This window comes from Molothrus ater, chromosome 6 (assembly GCF_012460135.2).
Source record: "Molothrus ater isolate BHLD 08-10-18 breed brown headed cowbird chromosome 6, BPBGC_Mater_1.1, whole genome shotgun sequence".
In the NCBI taxonomy this organism is placed as follows: domain Eukaryota; kingdom Metazoa; phylum Chordata; class Aves; order Passeriformes; family Icteridae; genus Molothrus; species Molothrus ater.
In genome coordinates, this window is record NC_050483.2 from 25,852,147 (window position 1) to 25,869,246 (window position 17,100).

The following is a 17,100-nucleotide window of genomic DNA, read 5'->3' on the forward strand; positions in this document are numbered from 1 at the left end:
TGCTGTACACAAGGTGCTGTTCCCCTATGCGCAGAGCTTCTGGGTCCTTGTCCTGAGTGCCACATGCTAATCCAGCCTTCAGGTTACAAGGGAGGGGTTGCTGCTCTGTAGCCAGCCACTACACCTTGGGACAGATAGAGATGTAATGCGATGCTTTATCCTACAGTTACTATTTGAGCATCTGGCATCAGCAATAGGTCTGATATGGCATCCTCCTTAAAGCCTCCAGGTACCAATGTATCTGTTTATTCCCTGTCTTTCAAGAGAAGCCACGTGATATGAGCCCTGTCTCCCAAAAATTTCTTTGTGTACCCCATGCTATCTGGGATCAGCCTGTGCTCATCCATGCTTTTGTAATTCCTCCTTTCTGTCAGGCAGCTGGAAAAGGCTGGATTTTGCAGCTGAGCTCAATGTAGGAGCACACTGCTCCCTCCCTGTCTGGCTACACAACCTCCTGTCACAGAAGGAGCACAGTCTGTGCCCCCTCTTGCAGCCCTCCCAGTGCCAGGACCTGTGACAGGTAGTACCCACTCTCTGCACTCAGGGTGAATCAAAGCTGAAGTCTGGTGGCCCTTGGTAAAAGTTTGCTGCTGTTTGTAAAAGCAAAACAACACAATCCAGAAAACCTCAACCAACCCCAACCAGAGCCCCAAAAGCCACAACAGGAAGCCTTGACTTGTTTAGACTGGCAGATAGTTTTTGATATCTAGATTGAATTGAGAATTTTTCAAGGGAATGATCCAATTTAAATGAAACATTCTGGGTCATGTTTCACAAATATGTTCACAGGAAATCTGTAGAGAAAGGGAATATATGAGAGGAGGCAGATGCCTTTCCCCAGAAAGGGCAGCCTGAGGATCTCCTTTGGATGTGGGAACCCTGCTTTGAGTTGAACACAAAACTGAGTTCAGTTCAGAGGTGACCTGGTAACTCTATTCTTCCTTCCCATTCTCACCTTCAAATATGCAGGGTTGGGTACAGGAAAGTCATAGGATGATAGAATTTGGGTTGGAAAGGGATGTTTAGAGGCCATCTAGTCCAACCCACCCTGCAGTGAACAGACGCATCTTCAACTAAATCAGTTTGCTCATCTATCACCCCTCTGAACAACTTATTACAGTGCTTCAACACAATACTTTTTTTGTTGTAAAAAAAAAAAAATCTAATTTGGATCTATTCTCTTTTAGCTTAAAGCCATTTCCCCCATTTCCTACTACAACAGGCTCTACTAAAAAGTTTGTCCCCATCTTTCTTGTAAGTCACTGTTAAGTATTGAAAAGCCACAGTAAGGTCTCCTGCAGCCTTTTTGTCTCTAGGCTCAGCTCTCAGCCTGTCCTCACATGAGAGGTGTTCCAGTCCTCTGGTCATTTTTGTGGTTTTTCTCTGGACCTGCTCTAACAGGTTCATGTCTTTTCTGTCCTGAGGATTCCACACCTGGATGCAGTACATCAGGTGGTGTCTCACTAGAAGTGTGTTGTTCTGTCTTCTTTATGTTGCTCTATATTTGGAATGATACTGAGGGTTTGTCCAAAGGACAGGATGACTTTTCTGAAAAAAGCCAGCGATAGAGAAGAGCCAGTGTATTGTAGGGCATGGGGAACAGACTTCTTTTCTTTATATTTATAGCCTGTCATGGGACTGGATGATAGAGAAAATCACTTTGTTTCTCTCAGCTTGCACTGTTTTCTAAAAAGTAACAGTTTTCTATTTTCTCCCTTATAGATAATAGGAGTTGGGAATTAAATAAGGACTATATTAAAAAAGGAAAAAAAAAGAGATAATGGGAAAGATGCTGTGTTGTACACCAATCCTTCCCTGTGCTAGTTTGGACACTCTTCTCCCAAGACCACACAGTAACCTTCTCTCAAGGTGGTGAAGCCCACAGAGACACATGGTGCTGCCTTTCAGAGCCTCTGCAGTGCCATGCTCCTGCTCAAAGTCTCACAGCTGGTTCCACGAAGGGGACACGAGCTCAGCTGGCACTGTGGTATGTGCACACACACAAAGTTAAGGACGTGATTATGGCAAAAACCACCAGATGCTACTGGCTCCACTCCTTCTGTGTCCTTGTTTTCTAAGTGCTGAGCAAGACTGGCTCTCAGAGAGAGGATACAAAATGGGGCAGTGGTGGAAAGAAGTGCTCTCAGAATGGTTTGTGGAAGGAAATGGGATGGAGTTTGTGTAAGCATTCCTTCAGTGCTATGTTTTACATTTTCCTTTTTTTTTTTTTAAACATCAGAATACTATTACATGCAAATTCTTTGATTATTAATTACCTTTGGACTCTGACCCTTCAGTGCCACAGCATGACATACAATTGTGTTAACTATAAGAAACTTTTGAGCTTAACTGATGGTGAAGTTGAGGATGGTTTTTAGTGTAAGAATTAATTGTAGGACTCTTACCATGGATCAAAGAAGGCTCCTTGCTTGCACTGTCTGTGTAGGCAGTGTGCATGTGCTCTTCCCACCAGTGATGGAAAATCTTGGAGAGGGGTTTTGTTTTGTATGTGGTGCTGCAGTGGTGTGAGTGAGCTGTAAATGAAGCTGGGTACTGTGGGTAGGGCAATAGTTGGGTATCTTCTGTCCCACACTGTCCCACAGAACTGGTGTGGCAGGTCCAGGCACTGCCTGTGCAATGTTTCTTAGGGGGCCAACAGTATTAGCTGAGTCCTCAAGAACATTAATGTTAGTGTGGATTCTTGCTGTTGCCAAAAATGTTAGTGATGAAGAAAGTGAGAGCAAGGAAATGGGAATGCTGTTATCTTTGCAAGGCTGCAATCAAAATTCTTGTCACAGCAAAAGCACTTAACTGTCCTTGAAATTTCCCTGTGCTGGATTCCCAAGGCTGTGAGCAGGGAAAGGTAGGGCTTTTTGGAGCAGTCCTGCAAGTTTGTTGCTGTTTGGATTGCCTCACAAACCATATTAAGGAAAACTACGTAGTACTTGCTTCTTACTGCTGCCCTCCTAGTTCCAGGGCAAATATTCCAGTTCCCTCCAAAGGAAAGTGCCATCACGCCTGTCACAATATCTACAGCAGTTGCTGTTTCAATGATTGTATTGGTCATTTCTGATTTTAACCTGCCTTAAGAGAAACCCTGACTGTCCTCAATCCTAGAGTGTCAATTGGATTTTTAAATTGGGAGCAAGCTGGTAATAATCCCATGTAGATGGTTGGTTTGTTACTTTGTGCTTTGGTCTCATTAACCAGCACGCGAACTAAAGGTAAGTTGCTATTGAAAAGGAAAACAAAAATGGGAGAGGCTGGGGAAGCAGTCCCGTGGTGAGGGTCATAAACTTGCAGTTTATGTGCAAAGAAATGGAAGCAAGAGAATAAGCATGACTGCTTTATTTGATAACAGAGTTAAACACTCAGGTAGAGCTCTGCAAGTGGGAAGCTTTGACAGGTTTGGAAAGCTCTTGCATGCTAGTGCAATAGGGAAGAGGAGTGTTGCAAAGCTCTCAGTACCTCAGCTATTTTGGAACATAGCCTTTTCTCAGCTTGAGGCTCTGCAACCAGCTGGGGTTTGCCCATTAGCTGAGAAAGGAGGGGGATGGCAGAGAGCACGAGTGCCCAAAAGCCTGTGTACCTGCAGGTAGCAGCCTGCTCTCTGCTCTACCTGCTCTGTGTCTCTCCAGTTACACCTCCTAGCAACCAGTGCCTTGGTGCAGCAACACCACTGGCCTGTGAGCCAAGTCCTGAGCTTGCATAAGAGCAAGGGGGGGGAGTGGGGACTGAATAGCAAAGTCTGGGATGAAAATGAGATACCAGCCGCCTCAGCTGAGCTCCACCCTTTCTAAGAATCTCAAAACAGGCACTGTCTCCTAGCAACCTCGACACAAATCACAGAGTTTAAGTTAAAAGAAGTACAGACAGTCCAAAGGACATATCCCATCACCAGGTGTGAACAACAGGGAGTCACTTCTTTTCCTCTTTCTGGAAAACCTGGCACTGTAGATTGACTTGGGTTTCACTCAGTGTCAGAAGGCAGCAGGTTACAGGTGAATGAGCATCATGTTAGGATAGCTAAGAAGTGCTAAGAAAATGGTGTATTTTGTTTATTGTAAGCATGCCCTGACTATTGCTTAGGAACCAGATGTAGGACTTGGCTCCCTCCCTGCTGCACTGGAAGATGTGCCCTGCAATGCATGCACACATTGGCTTGTTGTGCCCCTGAACCTGCTTCTTTCACCTGGCAGCCAAGGACTGACAGAGCTTATACCAGCCAGTTTCTTGCCTTTGGAGTCAGTTGTTATGCTTTTGCAATGCTGACCCAATACTTTTTAGGAGGTACTCTTAGTCTTGGACTCTAACCTGACAACATTTCTCTGTGACAGGAAATGTAGATATACAAGAAAGCAAAACTGAGTTTTATAATGATTGCTTCTCCTTCTAGGAAAGCTGTCTTTTCAGATCTCCTGACAACTGATGCTCATTAACTCCTCTGAAGAAAAATTGCAGTGCATTTAAAATGCTATGTATTATGCTGAGATAGAGGTAAAGCAGAAGTAAATGTTCATCTTTTTTTAAAGGCAGAGCTGTCACAAGGCTTCTAAAAAAATAACATGGCAGAATTTAACTTTGCCAATCTGGCAAGGTCTGAGCTGTTCCTTCTGTGAGAAGTGGCAAGGCTGGGAGAGGGAACTGGCATGAGCTGAGGATGTTTGGGCCTGGGAGCTGCAGCAGGCTTCCTGTGCATTGTGGTGTGGACAGTTGTGGGGAGAAACAGGCCCCCCCTGCCCCTTCTTTCAGTATCTGCCAGCCTGACCTTGTAGGGTGCTGAGTAGGCAAGGCTGGCAGGCTTTAGTGCCTTTTTGTGGATCAGGCAGCCTGATGCCCAAGGCAACTGTGAGCTTTGCTCCTGCCCAGAGAAGTGGAAAACAACTGGCCATTTGAGCAAGTGATTCTTTAATTTCATGCTTTCCAAGAAACATTTCTTTTTCTGTGTGTTTGGTGTGTTGTTTTGTTTGTTGTGGTGGGTTTTTGTTTGTTTGGTCGGTTTTCTTTTTTTTTTTTTTTTGTTTGACACTCTTGCAGAGATATGGCCTGGATTATGCTTACTGAAGCATTCAAGGGGAAAAGCTGCTCCAGTTTCTTTGCCGCAGTGGGGGCTTTTGCTGCCTACTCTGGAATGCAGGAGAGATCAATAATGGGTCAATGGACCCTGGAGGGGTCTGCCAGTACCTTACACCAGGTGTGACCATCCAGGGAGATGGTGATGGAGAGGGGGCTGGCAGACAAGGTTAAATTTCATTGCTTTTTTTGTTTTGTTCCTTTGACTGATGCCATTTTAATATTGATGCACTTTGTACTCATGGTAAAACAGTTAAAGCCCTGAGGCATCAGCCATGAGCTGTCATGTTGGTCTGCCCCAGATGATTAGTTTGATGTATGGATCTTTCTCCCTGCTCTTGAGTTGCTCAGGCACAATGAGGGAATACTCTGGCTGTGCATGCTGCTGGAAACAGAGGTGTTAGCCAACTGCTTGAAAGCAGGATATATTTTTCCTTTGGGACTTGGTTTTAAAGCAAGACCCATATTCAGCTTTTGAGGCTTCATGGCATGGTGTCAACTGCTCTTGCAGGGAAGTTGGTGCAAACCTGAAGTGTAGAGCCAGATTTCTCTGTATAATCCCAGCTGGGTCTGCAAATCTCTGCAAGGAGCTGCTTGATCCCAGGAGGGTACCTTCAGAGAGCTCCCATCTTCTCTTGTTATACCATTGGGCTGGAAAGCTGAATTTGCTCAGCACGTGATGGCAGATTTGATTATTCAGCTGTAATTTTATTGTAAACTTTGCTTCTCTTTATCTTTTTCTTGCCTTTCCCTCTAAATGGCTCTTTGTCTGTTTTTTAAATTTTTTAGATTTTTTTTCTTGAACTTGTCTTTCATTGCTTTCTCTTCCCTGGCATGTGTGTTTTTTCTCTGAGGCAATTGCTTGGCCTTTGTTATTCATTGGCAAAGAGGAAGCACCCCTTATATATGGGCTGTGTATGTGCATAAATAAAAAAAGACAGGAATTTATTGTTGATATAACTACATAACACTCAAATTAATGAATCAATTTACTTTACCACTAATTATGACAGATAAAAGAAGGACTAATAATGCATTAAGGTAATTCTATATAAAAATATCTCAATAATTGGGATAGTGCAATTAAAACTGTAATACATTTCTTTGTTTCTGTTTGGTTTTTCTGATGTTATGCTCACCCTTATGCTTCTCCTCTGGATTTTAGTCAGTTGTTGAGGGTAAATCTTTGTAGCCCTTCTCTGGGAAGAGTATGATGTGGGTTTTACTGGATTCTTCCTTATTCCAGGGTTCATCTGAGTAATTTTTAATATGTTTGCTAATACACTTGCAAATCTTGCACTTGTACAACTCCACAATGCTTCTAGAATTCACTATATATGATGTCTTTAATGCATGTTGGATAGTTTTTCTTTGTTTTATTTGCTATCCCTAAAAGCTGGGTTTTTTTCAGCTCCAGGTCTGTATGGTTTTTAACAGATAGCATGTGAATTGTTTGCAGTGGTTTGGTCTCCAATGGCAAGCATGTGCCTCCTCTCTTATCCCATTCCTGTACTCCTTTGCACTGTGTCCTGCTTCTCCACTTCTCAAGGCCTCTGCTCTCATACCATGCCTGCATTTTTCTCCACAATGCAGTCATTAGTTGTAAATATCTCAGGCTACATAAAATAGCTGTTGGTCAACGTTGTTTATATAAAACTATGGTTGTACTCCACAAAAGATAAACAGAAGTAAAACAAATCATCTATAGACACCTGGTCAGTTACAGAAATTGCTGTCACAGCTTAACCAAGTAAAACAGAGCTACAAGCAGGTCAACAAAAGTTCAGAGCACACAAACCCAGGCAGCTCAAGGCCTTTGAGACTCAGTAAAAAGTTAGTGGCTTGTTGCTGAAAATGGCAAATCTGGGGCTGTCAGCCAGATACTGATTGAAGAGGGACTGGATCTTGAGAGCAAGTGGAGGGGTGGAGCACAACTGGGGAGCAAGACATCCCCAAAGCAGGTGTCTTGGCTGGTCTGTCAGGACAGCTAGTTGTTCTTTTCTCCTTCTTGATGTTCCTGGGACAGCTGTAACTTTGGGAGATCTCAGCGTATGGAAATAGGTATTTTCCCAAGAATTAACATAGAATTAACTACTGTGATTCTATAGTGTTCATCCTGGAAAAAGTTGCATTCTCTGTCTTGCATGTGAAGCTCTTCAGGTTTTTAGCCATGTTCTGGCTGTTTGTTTCATCTCTCTTGGTCACACCTGGAACCAGCCAGGTGCTGCTTAAGGCTCCATTTCCTAGTGCTTCTCAGTCTTTCTTGTCTGTCTGATCAGCACATTTTCTGGTCATTAACTATCTCAGTGATCCTTTTGTTCCTCCAGTCTACCCATCATCAGTTGCCAATTGCTCGAACCCCTGGGACTGCTGCTCTTCTGCAGTATTCCGTGGGTGTTTGCCAACAGTGCTGAAATAAAATGCAGCTCTGCAACTCCTAGCCCAGTTGATTTGATACTTCGTGTAGGTGTACTGCTGGCATTGCTTCCCTGCCCCTAGGCAAGTGAGTGAGAGAGAGGGAGAGAGAAATGTGCACTCTCTATGTGCGTGTAAATGTTATAGTCAGCCGTGAGCCATATGTATGCATGTGTCTGTGTATATACCTACAAATATATGTGTGTGTGTCTGTACAGGCATTTGTCATCAGTGCCCTGTCTCTTTTGAAGCTTGTCAGATGACCCGACTGACAGACATTTCAGTCTGTGTAAGTACAGCTGCTGCTTTGCATGGCTTCATTTTTCTACCTACCTTTGCTGCAGGCTGGAGGACAGGTGGAATATTCTGCTATGCAGCAGAGATGGCCGGTCCCTGGTTCTGCTAGGACAGGGTTTTATTCCTGGTTTCTCATTCATGAGGATTTTTTTTCCTTCTCCTGGCTTTGACTTGTTTTGAAGGGAATGGTGTTGTTTTGAAGGAGAAGTTCCTGCTGAATCACTGGTGACTAGGTAGCTGTGAGCCATAACAATTAACTGGAAACATTTTCATCTTCCTTGCAACTGTAATGATTCCCAGTTAGTAAGCTGGTTTAAATTTCATGGTTTTCCTCTGAGGCCTTTTTTCTCCTCTGCTTTCCCTACATGCACTTCTTGCCCAAGTCTTTCACAATGTATGTCTGGCTTAGCTCTTTGCCTCCCAGGAAAGGTGCCTCCTTATTGTGCAGCTCTGTAAAGAGCCAGCACTCTCCTGAGGGCACTACTACCATGTCTCTGGCTCCAGTGTGGCTCCTCTGGAGTTGTGTACAACTTGTCCAGTGGGAGACGGGACCCAGGCTGTGTTTCCTCTCTGCATCCATTTCATGTGAAGTGTTTTCCTGAGTCATCACCCTGCTTTGTATTTGCCCAGTGTCAGAAGGGTTGCTAATTTAAAAAATCCTCCTCCTCTTCTGCTCTGCTTCCTTAAAAATAGACCTTGAAATAGCATGGAAACCTCCAACAGTAGGTTAAGGATTTCCACATGCAGTAGTTGCAGGGGGGTGAGGATATGTTGCAGTGAGATCAGCTGGACCTGCTAGAAATCACTGTAGCCAGCCCATGAGGATGGGCAGCACCTTCACTCTAGGAGGAGGCAGGAAGGAAAACTTCTGCAATTTCTCATCTGTGGTCCTGGTAAAGCTGAAACTTCAGTGGTGCCTTGTGTAGGAGAGAAGAGAGGCCCTGATTGATGTTATAGTCACAATCTCTGCTTGTTATTGGATCTTTTTAACTGTTCATGTGTTGAGCTTTTTTAAAGTATTTTTAAAGTGTTTTGGGTGCCATTTCAGATCTGTGCATCTGTTCTCTGCCATCTGCAGCTTGAGGTTAGAGTCACAGCTGGTTGTTTTAAAGATGTAGTCTGTAGAAGCACGTGTAAAGGGCCTGCTGAGAGCAACCAGTGGAAGCTGTCAACTGTGCATGGCAGGAGTTGGTGTTGGCCCTCCCTGTGCAGGGCAGGAGCTGAGGAGAAGCTTTCTGGGCACTCAGCCCTGTCCCCTCATCTGAAGCAGGGCCTGTTCAGGTAGACAGGCACAAACCACATTGGCAGCAGAAGATCATGAGGATGGCAGCATCCCTGTCAGGTGACAGGGAGAGAAAGCTGCCTGTTTTTCTGGATGTCATCAGATCACATAGGTATTGGTGGAGATTTTGCAGGGCTCTCAGCTTTGAGGCTCACTTAGTGTAATGGACAAGGTGAATTCAGTAGGCTGAAATGGTGCTGAGACCAGAGGCTGCCGTTGTCTGTTTGGGGATTATCCCTATAAATCCTTGTCAGTTCAGCTCTGCTGCAATTTCCTCTGCTGCTCTCTCTCCTCTCAGTGTGGGTGCACACTGTTTTAAGATATCTCTGAAAGTCAAATTTCTGGAGGCTGAGGAAAGAGTATCTTAAAATATGACCTGTTCTTCCCTAGGACTGGGCTATTGGAGGCAAGAAATTGGACTTCAGTTTGTCACATTTCTTCCTGTGTTTTTTTGGAGCAGAGCCTATTGTGTGATGTGTTTGAGCTCCCACTCCTGCAGATTTGAGGTGCCATGCAGCCTTTTAAATAGAGCAAGTGTGGTTGGCAATCAGAAATTTCTGCCCTATTAGTTTAGTGACACTAAATATATCACTGACTTACTTTTTCACAGTGGGTTTCTTGTTCAGTATTCATGGCTTTTCATTAGCCTGCGTTGGTTTCTGAAACATGAATTTTGCTGCACTTCTCAGGCTCCCACCTTTTTAGTTCTCTCTATCACAGATTGGTACAGGGAGCTCTGGAGGCTTTTCTGCTCAGGCAGTGACACCCAGCTCTTAACCTCTCAACAGATAGTTCTTTCTTCTCAGCATGCATGTAATTAATACAGTTTGCTTGAAAATACCTATTCAGTTACATAGTCAGTGTGCACATCCTCTCATCACTGCTAACCCACTCCCAGTACTGGCTATGAATTAAAGAAGCTTTTTGGCAGGAAGAATTGCCACATAGAAAATTAACACCAGCTTCTGTAGACACTGCTTTGCTCTGATCAAGCTTGCCATGGCAACCAATGCAGTGTAAAGAAGATTTTGTTCTTATCAAAGTCTTTTTTTCCTCATGCATTTAGTGCATAGGAAGCTTTTGCACTCTCATTTGAATAGCTTTGGGTGAGGGGAAGAGAGCAAGGTATGAGCCAGAAATTGAGAAATGGACCAATTTTGAAGGGATGGGACTGTTAACTCTTTTCATTTATTCTTGCAGTGGCATGAAAGGAGTATATTGTGGGGGAGAAAAAAAGAAAGAAAGCTAATGTTTGTTTTCATGTCTTAATGGAGTTTTCTTTCCTCTGTACAGCATCCTCTTCATAGCATAGGCTCCATGCATTTGGGAGAAGAGGGCTTGGCACATGAGCTTTCCCTACAGTCATGTGTCCCACAAGATAAAGCAACACTGAGTTGGTTTGTAGCTTGGAAAGGAATACTACTGCAGCCTTTTAATTTTCCCAAACACCTTGCAAGGGGAACCTGTAGAGGAAGGAAAAGGGAAAACACACTTCTGCAGAAATTTGATTTGTGTCAGCTTGCTGAGGAAGGAGTTGGCTGGGGTAAGGCAGCTGTTAATAGAGGGATGTTGTGGGAAACAGGAGGACAATGAGAAGAGTAAAATGCCCAGAAACTATAATTTGGTAAGTACAGAAGTGAAGCCAGTAGAAGAAAAGTCAGAAGTAAAGGTGGAGTGACCCACTGCCACTGACTTAGTGAGTCAGATACTTTGTGTAAATGTGATACTGACATCTGATTCCTCTTCACTCCTTATATGATATTTAGCCTAGGAAAATTACTCATTTTTTATATTTTGTGAGTCTTTTTGCTTTTGCTGGAGCCAGTGGAAATTACTGTGACATTCCATGCCTACCTTCTCCTTTCCTCTCCCTCTCCCCCCTCCCTCCCTGTTTTTCATCTGCATATATGATGCACAGTTGTGAAGATACAACCTCCATGGAGGTTTGGAAAGCTCTGCAAGGAACCTTTCTTGTTGGCTGATAGAAATGAGCTCCCTGATGGACAATGCTCATGTTGTTGGTAAAAACCTTTCACACTGCTGTGAGAGCTAATTCTGTCCTTCCCTTGTGTTCTTGTGTCCCTGGATGTCCCACAAGAAAGCGGCATACTGGGAAGGATTGCTCAGCTGAGCTGTTTATAAAAGCTGCTTGCATCAGGGAGGTTTGCTTAATGGATGTGAGGTGGCACCATAGCCCTAGAAATAATGCCTTTCAATATGTATGCCATTGCCTACAGCCTCTGCAGAAACCAGCAAAACAAACAGGACACTTGATCCCAGCTGGCTGATGTATGGTTTGTACAGCAGTAATCCATACAGCAGTGAATAATTTCTATAAATGTCTTGGACGTCAGAATCTACTTGTGGATTAGAAAGGTGCTGTGATCATCAAGCCTTGTGTGCAGCTGCAGAGGAGATAGGGTTTGTGCTGAAACAAGAGGGCTAACAATGTTGATGCTCTCAACAGCTGATGTGTGCCAGGCTCTGTAGGTCTCCTGAGGTGTTTCTGGAGCTAGCCTTAGTTTGCATGTTGGCACTAGCATTCAAAAATATCTCTTCAGACAAAGGTGTCTTGAGCACTTGAATTTGTTTTGAAAGCTTCAGTTTGGGAATGGGGTGGAGTGTGTGGAACAGGTGATGTGTCGATTGTGGAACTTTGGGTTTGAAGTACTTTGCTTTGTCTACATGCACAGTTGGAAGCTGTGAATAAAAAGATCAGTGCTCTCTTACCATTCATCCTTTCCTATCCCTCTGGCTGTAAAATACTGAATGCAACCTTATAGAGAAGTAAAGGTGGAGCATGGTTATATGGGTGTATGCTCTTTGATGCAACTAATTTTCCATGGTAGTTATATTTATTATTTTAACTAGTGTAAGATTAAAGCAAGCATAAATGGAAAGGAGTAGATATATTGACTCTCTTAAGGGCTTGATAGCCTTACTGGATAGGAGGCAGTGTGGAGTACGTGGATCAGCAACCTGATAATTCAGTGTCTCCATTCAGTTTATTTTGCTAGACTGATTTCCTTTGCTAAAATGGAGCATGGCCAGAGTATTAATGGGCTCTGAAATACTTTATTTAGGAAGCTGCTGCAGGTTCTGCTGGACTGAGCTGAGATGTGAGTGTCTGAACAGGCAGTGAAGGCCACCCTGTGTCACTGAGCAGCTTAGGTTGTAAAAGAACCTCCGATCATGGACCGTTAACCTAACACTGCCAAGCCACCACTAAACCATGCCCCTGTGTGCCTCATCTTCACATATTTTAAATACCTCTGGGGATGTCAACTTCTTTGGGCAGCCTGTTCCAGTGCTTGACAAGCTTTTCTGTGAAAAAATATTTCCTAATATCCAGTCTAAACCTTTCTGATGCAACTTGAGGCTGTTTCCTAACACTCTGAGGAGATTAAAGAACTGGAAATAGTTTTTGCCTGTTGTGGAAATGTGTTCTTTAGGATGGAATGGACTAGAAACCTTCCCAAGCATTTTGAGAAGGAGCTAGTTTACAAACTTGCATGCTCCTGACTCTCAGAACAGGATCTGTGCCCCACTGTATGATTGATGGTTTGAGGTTTCCCATCTTGCTTAATAGGGTGTCCTTGGAGTTGGCTGAAGTCTTTGTTGCCCTTGTGTGTGGCAGAGAGGAGAGGAATGGCGGAAAATCAGCATGGGACAGCATTGCAGTAGGGTAGCTTTTGTTGGGTAGCAGTTAATTTAAGAAGACAAGTTCAGAAGACTAATTAATCCTGGCTAAATGGCTTTGTTGGCAAGAAGGTCATAACTAATTACTAAGTTATGTTAATTATTAACTGACAAATCAAAATATCTTCTTTTGCTGAGCTTATGAGTTAAAATTACTACTTTGTGCTATAAATTAGTGCTTGCTCACCTGTGAGGAGATACTGTGATTTATCCCCCTGCCCCTCCAGTTAGTGTTTATTAATTATGGGTCAAACTCAGTGAATCAAGTATAGTTGTCTTAAGACAAAGTTAAAATATCTACATTTGTGATAGCTGCTCTGGCATTAGGAGCCTTGTGGCTCTTGAAATGGTCTGTTGATTTGCCTTGGTGTGTGAGCTGGGTGGTGCTCTTACCACCCCTGTTGGCTCTGGATTTGGCCAAGGTCTGGAGAGGGTGGGGGAAGCCTGCTGGCACACCGGCTGTTCTGGGGTGCCACTATGCTAAAATTCATGATTGTAAGTGGCCAAAAGTTCAGCCCTATAGGTTAATAATGGCAAAACCCTGGACCTTTGTGGTCCACTACACTATTCTAGGAAGTGGCTTGTTTGCTTGCCTGGTTTGAAGATCGTGGATTATATTTTCTATCTTTCCTTTGTTTTTTAAACTGTGTTCACTTCTCTGAAGTCCTGTTTCTCTGCTGAGTAGCTCACAAAACAGAAACTTGACTTTAAGAGCTGCATAAGAAAGTCTTTCTGAAGATTTCATGTCTTCCTTTTATTCTTTCTGGTTTTCTGAGGCTTATTTTAAGCACAATTCATCCCTATTTTAACTCTGCAGGATTTTGGTCCATTAACCCTATCCAACCATTATGGGGTTTTTGTTTTACTTTTCTGATTAGCTGGAAGCTCAGGATTAGATAGATTTTCACATCTGCTAACTTCCTATTTCATATCTTGTGATTTGCAAGGCTTAACCTTCCCTGACTTGTTAATGGAACACAAACCACCTGCTTCTTTGCACTAATCCCTGAGAAATATGTAGCATGGCTTTGACTTGAAACACTCCAGTTTGATTCCCCAGGGTAAAAAGGATCAATTCTCGTTTGAACAAACTGCTTATCTACACTTTCTCTGCTCTTCCACAAGGCTACATCTCCAACCATGGCTATCTGCCCTTTAACTGTCAAGAAAGTTTGGTGCCTTTATTACCTTGGCCTTCAGGGTAAGATATGAGTGGATAGGGGTGTGTGAAATGGCATGGCTGGAGAGTAGAGTAGTCTAAAGGAGGGGAGGGCATATCCTGTGCTCCCTTGGTGCTTTGGATGCTGGCTTTGACCTAGCAATGTTAATGGAGTGTGGAAGGTCCAGCCAAGGACTCTCAGCTTTAAAGTATTGGTGTGTCACTCCTCTTTTCTGCCCTCTTTTCAAAATTGACACTCCTTGTGGCAGTGTAGCCTGGTCAGACCAAAGACCAAAGCTGCCAGGACTAGGTGAGGGGATGCCAGAGGCATTGCAGGGCCCTGTCTCCCCTGAGCTATGCCTGTAGCACTCCTGGCCCTGCCTGCTGCTGGGGATGTGCAGCGGGGCCTGGAAGGATGCGGCTTTCGTTCCAGGCAGCGTGGTGCCAGGGTGTGCTTTGTCCTGGATGTGAGTGTGCGCTGCCTGAATTGAAATGTTGGTGAGCTCTGTAGGTGAGGTTCTGCAGAGGATTTCTGGGGTGCCTCAGCTTTTTGCCCTTCTGTTTGGCTGTTTCAGGCCAAGTCCTCTACTCCCTTAGTCCAGGCCAACTCCTCTACTTCTCCTGTGTGTCCTGCATGTTTCTCCCAGTGATTGATGTCTGTAGCCTGGCTTGTGTTGCCCATGATGGTGATGTGAGTGAAATCCTCAGTGCAGCAAAGGCTGCTGGCAGTGAGCAGGGACATCCTGCAGTGCTCCCCCAACACTGCAGTGGAGGAGGAGCTGGGACTCTCCAAACTCCAGCAGTGTTCTTGAAGAGGGACAGACAAACTCCACAGTTTCTAGTTTAGATGTGGAGTGAAAAATACGGCACAAGGTCATCAGAGCAATTGTTCCTCTATCTTTTTATTCCCATAACAGCATTTTCTGTTGCTGGTTCTTACTGTGCTCTGCTGCAAGACAAATGCTGTTACATGAAGATTTAAAAATGGTGTATAGGATGTTTGTAGAGAATGGGGAAGGCTGCAGTATCTGTGACAGCTGTAGGTTTAGTTGTGGTGGGCTGAGGCATGGAGGCAATGTGCTATGGACAAGAATAGTGGGAGATGGGGTCTCTTTTCCTTCCTTCCCCCCCATGTCAGCAATAGAGGTGTTTTGCTCACAGTGGAGGTGATTATATTGCTTACCAGGAGCTTAGTATTGCTTGCTTTAGCAGTTCATCTTACTGAGGGATATCTGCAAGGCCCCTGAGCAAGCTGTTTATGCAGATAGACTTCTTAGGTCAATACTTTTTTGGCATCGTATGTCTCACTTCTCAACCGGCCAGTCCCTTCTTGTGCTATACTCAGTGGTTTGTGTCCTGTCTATTGTTAAGGTCAGGCACAGAAATTTAGTGCCTTTAACTTCCCAAATATTTTCCAAAAGATCCCGTCTTTCCTTCTTCCCTATTGTCTTACTCTTACACCAGACACACTGCTTTGGTGCCCAGCACACAGGGTCACTTTTATGGCAGGGGACATAATCCATTAGGGCTTTGCGCAGGTTTTCATGGTCAACCTTTCTGTTCAGCTTGAACAATCAATCTCGGGGCTCCTGGAGGGTGGAAAGGTAATTATTTATGGTACTAGCAAATGGTATTCCTCAACATGAGAGAGATGTGATTTCCCTCTGCATTGTTCTTTTGCTTTCTGTTTTTTAGTTAACCTCAGTTCAGTCTGAGATTAGGGGATAAAGCAGCTTTTTGGGACTACTTTTGCTGCTCTTTTTAATTTTTTTTTTAACTTTTCCAGCAAGGATAGCTCTTTGGTTATCTTTATGCATGTGGTGATGTAATCTCTTTGTTTTTGTGTTTCCTTTGTCTAGGTGTGTTGTTGTGCTGTTCAACCCTAGAAAAAATAAGCAACACCATATTCTAAACAGCTCCAGGTGAGTAAAGTTTTAAGCTGGACTTGCTTTCTGTGAGGTGAATTCAAGACTTTTATGGCTTGACTGAAGTGCAGGAGCTGTTGTTGCTCCAGGCTAAATCCCCTTGGTTAGAGTTGCCTTGGGGACAGGCTGCCTGCAGCTTTGACTCCAGCTCCTTCTCACATGAGGTGCTATTGCTGACAAAGTACCACCTCATAAACATTGGATCCCAAGAGGAACTGGTAATAGTCATGACATGGAGGGGATCTTACTACAGTTGCATGGTATCTGACTTTTTTTTTCTCCACCTAAAATGATGACCTCATTATTGAAGCCAGCAGTGTGACATGGTCCTGCACCTGGAATAAAGGTGCAGCAATGAACCTCAACTTCTGGAGCTTTTCTGCTGCTGTAAGCTGCTGTTTGAGACTTGGGCAGCAGGGAATCCCCATGGCAAAGCAAAACCATTATGTCAGGCTATTATGGACGACTTCAGCATTTTTTTGAGTTCGTCCCAACCTACTCCCCAGTCATGATGTATTGAAATGAAATCACATGTTGGAAATGTTTCTCAGTGTTATTTTCTCTCTTTTAGGAAAACAATTACAGCACTTGCTTTCTCTCCAGATGGAAAATATTTGGTTACAGGAGAGGTAAGTGTGAGAGGAGAGAAGGGTGCACCTTGTCTATCGCATTTTGAAGCAGGGCAGAGGGACTTAGAAGAAACAGGCTGTTTTCGCACAAAGGAGTTCCAGTGTTGCCTCATTGTTCAGTGGACCTGCTGGCTTATGGGTGGCACTGGGTGCTCCAGCTGGGAGTTTTTTAACATGTCAGCTTTGGGGATGGATCTTCTGGGGTGTCATCTGTGGGCTGAAGGTAGAGTGAAAATAAGCAAGAGGACACACAGCATCGTTCTACTCTAGCATCAATGAAGAGTACTTGGATGGTCCAGAATATTGGCCTGAGCTTAGCACTGTCCCTTCAGAATTTCAGGAAGTAACTGAAGCCAGAAACAGTGTTGCAGGAAAAAAGAAAAGTGCACCTGGAGTGGAGTTTTAGGAATAGTCACAGAAGATGCTGGTGCCTGTGGTTTGGCATTGTTTGTTTGGCTGGGAGCAGCAATTGCTTTCTCTTTCCCAACATGCCCAAGGGGGAGAATAAGGATGACTATGCTGTGTGTCTGTTCTGCATTAGAAGCTCAAGACACATGCTGTGTCATGAGCCTGAAATTACTGGATGTTAAAAATTTACAGAAATGCTGACCTTCATATGGT

At 44.0% G+C, this 17,100-nt stretch overlaps 1 protein-coding gene across 4 annotated transcripts in view; it reads left to right on the plus strand.

The window, feature by feature from the left end:
• MAPKBP1 (mitogen-activated protein kinase binding protein 1) overlaps window positions 1–17,100 on the plus strand; it is a 101,865-nt gene that overhangs the window by 37,609 nt on the left and 47,156 nt on the right. For all 4 annotated transcript variants that reach the window (XM_036383284.2, XM_036383283.2, XM_036383280.2 and 1 more), the window contains exons 4-5: window positions 15,785–15,847; window positions 16,422–16,479. In XM_036383284.2, the coding sequence (XP_036239177.1) occupies window positions 15,785–15,847; window positions 16,422–16,479 (121 nt within the window). The remainder of the gene's footprint in view (window positions 1–15,784; window positions 15,848–16,421; window positions 16,480–17,100) is intronic.